The sequence below is a fragment of the Diospyros lotus genome, chromosome 9 (assembly GCF_014633365.1).
Source record: "Diospyros lotus cultivar Yz01 chromosome 9, ASM1463336v1, whole genome shotgun sequence".
Lineage (NCBI taxonomy): Eukaryota > Viridiplantae > Streptophyta > Magnoliopsida > Ericales > Ebenaceae > Diospyros > Diospyros lotus.
The window spans coordinates 8,742,041-8,750,983 of record NC_068346.1 but is presented as its reverse complement, the minus strand read 5'-3'; the positions used below and the strand labels follow the sequence as shown (position 1 = coordinate 8,750,983).

Below are 8,943 nucleotides of genomic sequence, written 5' to 3'. Positions count from 1 at the left end.
TAATAATAAAAAATAATCTTATAATAATAATAAACTCATCATAAGTCGATCACACATGAGATTATTAATACAAGGTGAAGTAAAATACTAAAATCTTGTTGGGTTTGATGATGTCTTTGTAACCACGCGAGATAATGCTAATTGGGTCCTCCCATCCCATTCACTTGAAACCATTGAACTGGAGGAAACCTTCCCTTCCCTTCCCTTCCCTTCCCATCAGACAATGGCAATGCATCTCTTAGCTTAGCCGGGCAGCAAAATTGAATCTGTTGAGCAAAGGATTGGGGCTTGTTTGCCACTTAAAACTCTGGTATCTAATGCATGTTCGCACCCAGTTCACAATTCATACTGGGGTCTTTGGTCAAAAAGGGAAAATTATTGGGAAGAAACTGAGATTAAATCAACTTTTAATGGGAATTCGCTTTAAATTAAGTTGCTTCCAGGATTGAGGGCTGGGTCTAAATTTTGGTTTAAGGCTTTAGTGAGGTTTCCACATCTGCCCCCACAGCTCTCACTTTCTCACCTTTCCACACTGAGATTTCTTTTTAAGTTGCCAAACTGCCCTCAGGACAGCCAAAGCAAAGATCAAATTGCTTTGCTTTGCTTTGCTTTGCTTTCTTCTGTTTGAATACCTTTGTTTTCCATTCATTATTGGCCTTCGCTGACGCATCTCAATTAGACGATTATGATCATCAAAGAGAGCTAGGGAATAACAATACAACAATGCCAAGTCATGAATTCAAGATTTTAATTCATATAAACACACTAATTTTCTAATAAATTTTTTAGTGTTCTTTTATTTATTTTTTGGGGTTAAAAACTTCGTTTGTTCTATCAATTTTGAGTTCTTATTGATCTTCTTCTCCCATAGCAAACCATCTTAATTATTTTTATACATCTTATCTATAATAGAAGATATTCTAACTTTAAGTACAATTTGTGCTGTAATTAATTGGAGGGTCTAAAAAATAATTAGCAAAGAAAATACAAAGGAAGGCCAAGAAAAATTAATATTAATTTTAAATCTTTTATATCATTAAGTGCTGTTTTAGCATTAGAGAAATTCTTGTTTCTAAGTCTTGGGATCAAAATTTTCTTCCCATTTCCCATTTAAGATAAAAACTAAGTAGACTTTTATAGCAAAAGGTTCCAAGTTTTGGCAACCTTTGTGCTGGCCAGCAAAATGTGTGGGGGAGAGAGAGAGAGAGAGAGATTTCGTGTAGTTTTATGGCTGTGGGGCAAAATTGAAACATCCATGAGATTCCCTTGAATTCATGTGAAAGCAAAAGCAACTCAAATAGAAATCTCAAAAGATTGTTTTTTTTTTTTTTGTTTATTCTTTCAAAGTATTAAAGACAACATGTTTAAGATAATTTAAGTGGTAATCCGCCTCTCATAATAAATATAAAATTGTGAATTTAATTTTTTTCATTTCTTTTATTATAAAAATTAAAATCTATTTACAAAAAGTTATTTTTTTATTAAAGTTAGATTGTAACCCAACTAGGGTTTGATAATCCCATAAATTATGTCATCTTGTTCTGAAATGGGAAGGCCGTTCTTCATTTGTGATAGCTCATAGCTGATGACAGACAGACAGACAGTGCATCCATTCCTCTCTTCTCACTGTACAAACTCTCCATCCTTGCTGCTTTGTAAGGCTTCAAAAATTGTTTTAATTATATCTAATGTTCCTTTCAATTAATTTATAAAAAATATTAAAAATATGCCAAAAGGGCAATTTACAAAAAAGCACCTCTTGCAGGGCATTAGGTTATTCTAGAAGGGAATGAACTTTTTATTTTGACCTCGCAATAACAAAAAAATATATATATATGTAACATTTTCTCGCTCATAGAGTTAAAAAAATTATTTTTATATACAATTAGTCTTAATTTATAAAGAAATTAAATTGTTTAAAAACATGCAGAGAAGGGCAGATAAGGAAAATCGCGTCCTCCATGCCATTGAATACGATGAAGCCAAATTGGAATTATTTCCAACCTGCCTTCATGAGCTGTCTTCTCAATTGGTTCCATTGTACACTCTTTCTTTTTCCTTTTTTTTTTATAAAATTTTTTATCCTTTATTTATCCACTTATATTTAAATAGTATATTACTTTTGTGTTAAAAATAAATAAAAAATCATGGGAAAATATTTTTCATATAATAATATTATCCAATTTCGTTTTATTATGTGTGCAGTGAACTTAGCATTAGAGTTCAAAACCATGTCCATTATTTTGCTTTTCCCTCTCTTACTTTCTCTTATCTCACGTCAATAGAATAAATATATATGATATATATTCGTGTATTGTATATGCATTTCCAGTGGGCAAAGAATACGGAAAAGAGACAAGTATGATGAGGTCTAGGACCCAGCTTTGTTAATGGGCCCCCACACCTTACTTTGCCATGGCCCACCCAGCCCATTTTGTGCTTAGTGGGTCCCCCCTTTCCACCCCCCAGCAAAGAAAATAACAGTGGAGCGGACAATAAAAAAAAAACCAAAATAATAATAATAATAATAAATCAAAAGTTATTGGAAATTTGAATCTAACAATTATTGTTATTATTAAGAGTAATATTTTTTTTTTAACAAAACCAGCATTTTCTAATAAGAGAAGAAAATTAAGGAAAGTTGAGTTAAGAAACTCTTTAACATTTGAATGAATTTTTAAGAAAATTAAATATTAAAAAGAAATTTACTGAAAAATAGTGATGAAAAAGTAAAAAAAAAAAAAAAAAAAAACAATTTTCACAGCAAAGCACCCTCCAAAAACTTATGAAATATGATATAATAAATTTATAATAATAAAAAGAAGAAGAATGAAGAATAGAAATGGTTAATAATAATAATAATGTAAGGAAAGGAAAATGGTGAAGTGTTGGTTGAGTAGTAAATGTAAAAGAATAGGTTGCTTGAATCTGTGTCAAGAAACTGAGGAAAGTCGTAGCAAAACATTCTTGTCTTTGGATTCATTTCTTTTTCTAAGCACTCAGCTCTCTCTCTCTCTCTCTCTCTTCTCTCAAGTAATCTCATCTTTGCCTGTCTCGCTGTTCAAACCGCCCTTCTCAGACCAAAACCGAATAAATCTACTTCTTCATCTACGCATTCAATCTCTCTCTCTCTCTCTCTCTCTCTCTTGAAGTTCCAGTCTTTCTTCCTCTTCTTCTTCTTCTTCTTCTTCTTCTTCTTTCGGCAGAATCAGCTTTTCATCTTCAACTAATACCTTTCTCTGTTTCTCTTTTCTCTGCCCTGTAAATATTATCGAAGATGGCTGCCAACAAGTTCGCCACGATGCTGCACAGGAACACCAACAAGATGACTCTAATTCTAATCTACGCAGTGCTGGAATGGGTTCTGATCATTCTGCTCCTTCTCAATTCCCTTTTTACTTATTTGATCATCAAATTTGCAGACTACTTTGGCCTGAAAGCGCCCTGCCTTTGGTGCTCTCGCGTTGATCACATCTTCGAGAAGAACAAGAGCAACAACTTTCACAGAGATCTTCTCTGTGAAGTCCACGCCGCAGAGATCTCCAAGCTGGGCTACTGCTCCGGCCATCGGAAGTTGGCTGAATCGCAGGATATGTGCGAGGATTGCTCATCCTCTGAAAATCCGAAGAATTTGGCTTTCTTTCCGTGGATTAAAGAGATTGGAATGATCCAGAGTGAAGGACATAAGGAGAATGGTGGGATGTGTGTGAAGTGTTCTTGTTGTGGCGTGAGCTTTGAGAGGAAAATCTACTCTCCCTGTATAGTGATCAAGCCTTCTTGGGGCGTTTTGGACTATGCCCAGAAAGAGAATTTGGTTGCAGAGGCAGGAGAGGATGATCAGCTCGAAGAAGGCGATAATTCGGATCGAATGAGGTCAGATTCCCTGATGGATCAGGGCCTGCATGAAAATGGGATTGAGGAAAAGGGGTCGCACCAGATGTCTGACGATTTGGGTGAAAGAGAAAACTGGGCAGAAATGGATGTCTCTCTTTATCTTACCAACTCTGGATTGAAGGGCGATGAAGATGACAAGGAAGATATTGTTTTGGAGGCTGATGAAGAAGAAACAGTAAAGGAGGAGGAGGAGGAGGAGGAGTCAAACTTCTTCATGGAATTTTCATCTTCTGGTGAGACGTTGGGGCAAGTGGGTACCAAACAAGATGCATCTGTTGAGATCATCCCTCAGCATCTGGAGTTCTTTGTTGGTCATGATGGCTGCAGGTTGATTCCAGTCGAATTGATCGATTCAACTACCGAGAAAAATGGGGGTACGTACAGAATTAAGGAGGAAGAAGATGATGATCATTGTGAAAAAGATGAAGCAAATTTGGGTTCCAAACCTCGCGGCGGACCGGTGATGCAGACAAGGTCCGGTTTGGGGCAGGTAGAGGCAGAGCTCTCTGCCCATCAAATTAGGGAAGAAGCCAAATTTGCTGTTCTTGAATCCATGGAAATAGAAGAGTATGAAAACTCTCTTGTATTCCATCCGAAGGAATCTGATTTTGTGAGGGAAGTTTATGAACATGTTGAGACCCAAAATACATCTGAAGATGTGTACAATGATCAAGAAACAGAGTTAGCACAAGAGGGAGAAAGGGATTTGGATGTCGCTGCAGGTACTTATAAACTCTCAAAAACCTTCTTTTCATCTTTCTTCTGGGGTAAGTTTACTAAATAGAGATTTATGTAATGATCAATTGGTGGATGTATGCAGCCTTAGAAGAAGCATTTGAAGCACCAAACAATGAAACTGAAGCAGAAGTATCGATAGGAACTGAGATTCCTGATCTGGAGCAAACAGATGAGTTTGGAAACCAAGAAACTATTCCTCCGTGTACAAGCATGAATGAAAATCCTTCCACCAGTTTTGCTAACTTTATTGCCGAAGACGATCACGGTAAGCCTCAAATTCTTGCCTAATAGTTTGGGAGCAAAATCCTTTTTCATTCGTATATTACATTACAGAGCCCGGAATAAAAAAGGTGTTAATCGTAATGTCTTTACTCCAGGTTCCAAGCTAGTTGAGGAAGAGCCGGTAAAATTAGACGCCATATCAGTTGAGGTGAGAGAGCATGCGATGAACAATCAAGCTCCATTTGGCTCAGACCTTAATGAGATCGAGGAGGAGAAAGTTCCTGATACGCCCACTTCTATAGAAAGTCTTCACAGTTTCCACAAGAAATTGCTATTACTTGAGAGAAAAGAGTCGGGTACTGAAGATTCCTTGGATGGAAGTGTTATAAGCGAGTTTGAAGGTGGTGAGGGAGTTGTGACTGCTGAACGGTTAAAATCAATATTAAGAGCTGAACGAAAGGCTTTACATGCTTTATATGCTGAACTGGAAGAAGAGAGAAGTGCTAATGCAGTAGCAGCCAACCAGACTATGGCAATGATAAATAGGCTCCAAGAAGAGAAGGCTGCAATGCAGATGGAAGCTCTTCAGTACCAAAGGATGATGGAAGAACAATCTGAGTATGACCAAGAAGCTTTACAGCTTTTGAATGAGCTCATGGTAAAGAGGGAGAAGGAAAAGCAAGAGGTAGAGAAGGAGTTGGAAGTGTATCGGAAGAAGGTGTTGGAGTATGAAGCCAAAGAAAAGATGAGAATGCTAAGAAAAAGTAAAGATTGTGGTAATAGAAGTGAAAGTTCATCTCCTTCTTCTAGTAATTCTGGGGATAGTGATGGATTGTCGATTGATCTAAATCAAGAAGCAAAAGAAGTAGATAGCTCGGATGAAGAAAATGGCAACCATAATACCCCTGTTGAAGCAGTTATAAATTTGGAGGAATCGTTGGTCAATTTTGAGGAAGAAAGGTTATCCATTCTAGAGCAGCTCAAGGTATTGGAAGAGAAGCTTTTTACATTGTCTGATGAAGAGGAAACACATTTTGACATAGAGCCTATTGATCATTTCTATGAAGAGAATGGCAAATATTTCAATGGTAATTCAGATAATGGCAGCCATGAAGTAAATGGGGTTGCAAATGGTTTTCACAAGGAAATGAATGGGAAGCATCATCAAGAGGGAAGAATCATGGGTGCAAAAGGAAGGAGACTCCTTCCCCTCTTCGATGCCATTAGTGCAGAGAATGAAGACGTGGTAGAGAATGGACATGAAAATGGTTTTGATTCCGACATTTCACGAACTTCTGCTATCAAAAGAATTGAGTTGGAAAACAAGAAGCATGATGTTGAGGAGGAGGTTGATCATCTCTATGAGAGGCTAGAGGCACTTGAGGCAGACCGAGAGTTCCTTAAGCATTGCATTAGCTCCTTGAACAAAGGAGACAAGGGAACGGGGCTTCTTCAAGAGATCTTGCAACACCTGCGCGATTTGAGGAATGTGGAACTCCGAGTGAGGAATTTAAGCGACGGTGCTCTAGTGTGACATTGTGCTTAACCAGCATCCTCAAGACAACAGGTAAACACGATCAGATGCATCTTTTTGTTATTTAACTACTGATGATACCACTCTTAGTGTCAAAAACTCTTGTTGCAGTTCTTAACCAGTTTCTTGTTCATGGTTTGTAAATGCAGATTGTGTTCTCGGAGTTCATTGACAGCAGTGTGCTGTGGGACAGAAAGAGAGCATCGGCATGGCGATGATGAAATTCAAATGCAAATGCTGATTCCATTCCGAGTCTTCAAGAACAGGAAGTCCCTGATGGAAAGGGGAAGCTCCTGATATGTCTGTTTTGGTCATCTTGGTGGACTGCTACACATTCAAAGTCTGCCAACCTTTTCTTTCTTTTCCTTCTGGTTTTTGTGTCCAAGTAAGCCCAAATTTTTGTGGGTTACTGCCCATCTCCACCTTTTGAGGAAAAGGAGGATGATAAGTGCTGTGTGTGTGTAGGCTAGTAAGATGCAGTAAGCCACCCTGTCTTTGTATGTTCTTTGAGAAAGGCCTGGCTTGCAAAGCTGGAGAGATCCAACAAAGATTCCAGTGCCAGGTACAAATCACCTAGTTTATCACAAAGAGTTAGGTCTAGGAAAATATTTATTTTCTTTCTTTTTCTTTGTGGTGAGAGGAAAAAAGAAGGGCAAGCAACCCCTCTTTTTTTCCTTCTCACTCTTGCATCATTTCATCACATGAGGTTTGTTTATTATTTGAAGGAGCAAAGTTGGCTTAGTTGTATACTGCCCTGTACCCCATTTGTAAGTATATAAAGTGTTTGTTTGTTTATACGTGATCTCCAGCCACTTTCCATTCTTTTCTTTATTTACAAGTGTTCTTGACTGGAAATGGATGTACAGAAGCTGATACAAATTTGCTTTCGGCTTGTGGATTATGCTTTAAGCAATAAACTACTTAATGGTAGGTATAGACGGACAATAATTAGTAAAATGCTTGGTTATAAAATCCGTGATTAGGTTGGTATTGACAGGTAGGCCAGTGGCTGCTTTAGGGCTGTAATTATTGCGGAGGTTGAGCATGCAATTTTTGCTAGAACCGGAACTGGCCTTAAGGATCATTGATCAGAGTAGCTCACCAACTGCCTTCATGTTTAACGAGTCCGAAGTTTCTACTTAAAATTAATTAATGTAATGGTTGAAATCATAGATGGCCACAGACCCGCTGTCTCTCTCTCTTTTAATGGAGCCCTGATTCATTTCCTGATATTGATATCTCATCATGTGATTTTAAGTGTGTACAGGATGAAAAAAACCAGAGAGAATCTAAAAGGCTATTGCCAAACTGGAAAGGGAAAAGGCCAGGCTGTGCAGGAGGCTTTACACTAATCCTAATGATTAAGGAATTTCTCAGGATTAATTTCTTATACTTTTGATACCCACTGAGAGAACTATACCCTAACACCCCCCCCCCCCCCCCCCCAAAAAAAAAAAAAAGCAAAACAAAAGGGGGGGGGGGGGGGGGTGAGTGATTAGAGCTAATCGCTCGCTAAACTTAATCTAATACGGGAGCGTATTTGTCGGGTACCATGATGCCAAAATTGTTTAGGGTAGAGGATTAGAGCTTTCTTATTCAATATTCATAAACCTAATGAACTTTTAGCAGGTAGAGGGGTGGTCTTAAATTCTTAATTGTCCCATCATTCAGTATAGAGTGCGATCAGCTTGCCTTTCCACATTATTTAAAATGCTAAAATGATCATGACAGTGGCTGCTTCTCCTAGCAAATAAAGAAGGAGCATTTGATGAATTCAAGGTATAATATCCAATATATATCATAGTAAAATCTTAAAGAGGGTGAAGCTTCCTATCCACTTGCTTAATTTAGATGGTTGTGAAGTCAAAAACTGAAACTACGTAAAGTAACATCAAAAGTCACAAACCAGAGCCAAGTTTGGTTGGAAATCCACATCCAAACAAGAGGAAGTGAATAAAGAAAAGGGAGGGAGAAGGCTACAAACATCTGAACAGGAAATTGTTGGTTTGGTTACATGGGTTGGTTTAATTAGATGACAAGCAAGCACATTTCAACAATTAATGGAATTGTTCAAGACTCAAAGAATGTGGGGGCATAGACATGACGTGATTTGGCTCTGGTTGAGGTAAATCTTTGGTCGGCCCACCCCTTCTCTCTCTCGCTTACGATATTCACCACTAAAGTTTTTAACTTCACGAACCTTTAAGTAGACAAATCGAAATTGACATATGAGAGTGGATTGTTGGAAGGGTAAATTACAACTATATTTTGGGTCCATTTTAGAAAGTGTGATTTTTTTCTTTTTTTTTCTTGTATTTTTGAGTTTGGTTTAGTGTTTTTACTATCGTAGATACTAGTGATCAACCCGTGATACATGGGAGAATTTAATTTAAAAATAAAAAAATAAATTTATTATTTTAAATAATTTTAACAAAATTAATAATTATAATTTTTGTTTAATCTTTAATCATTTATTAAAATTTAAGTTTAATTAATTATTCGTTATTCAATATGCTAATGAAAAACACTTTTAATTCAATATACTGTCATTCAAT

At 37.2% G+C, this 8,943-nt stretch overlaps 1 protein-coding gene across 1 annotated transcript; it reads left to right on the top strand.

The window, feature by feature from the left end:
• The first annotated feature begins 2,990 nt into the window (after positions 1 to 2,990).
• LOC127810411 (myosin-binding protein 2) lies at positions 2,991 to 7,183 on the top strand. Its single transcript, XM_052349892.1, has 4 exons — positions 2,991 to 4,616; positions 4,715 to 4,897; positions 5,010 to 6,421; positions 6,538 to 7,183. The coding sequence occupies exons 1-3, from the start codon at positions 3,278 to 3,280 to the stop codon at positions 6,386 to 6,388; spliced, it is 2,901 nt and encodes a 966-aa protein (XP_052205852.1). The 5' UTR covers positions 2,991 to 3,277; the 3' UTR covers positions 6,389 to 6,421; positions 6,538 to 7,183.
• Positions 7,184 to 8,943: the final 1,760 nt, after the last annotated feature.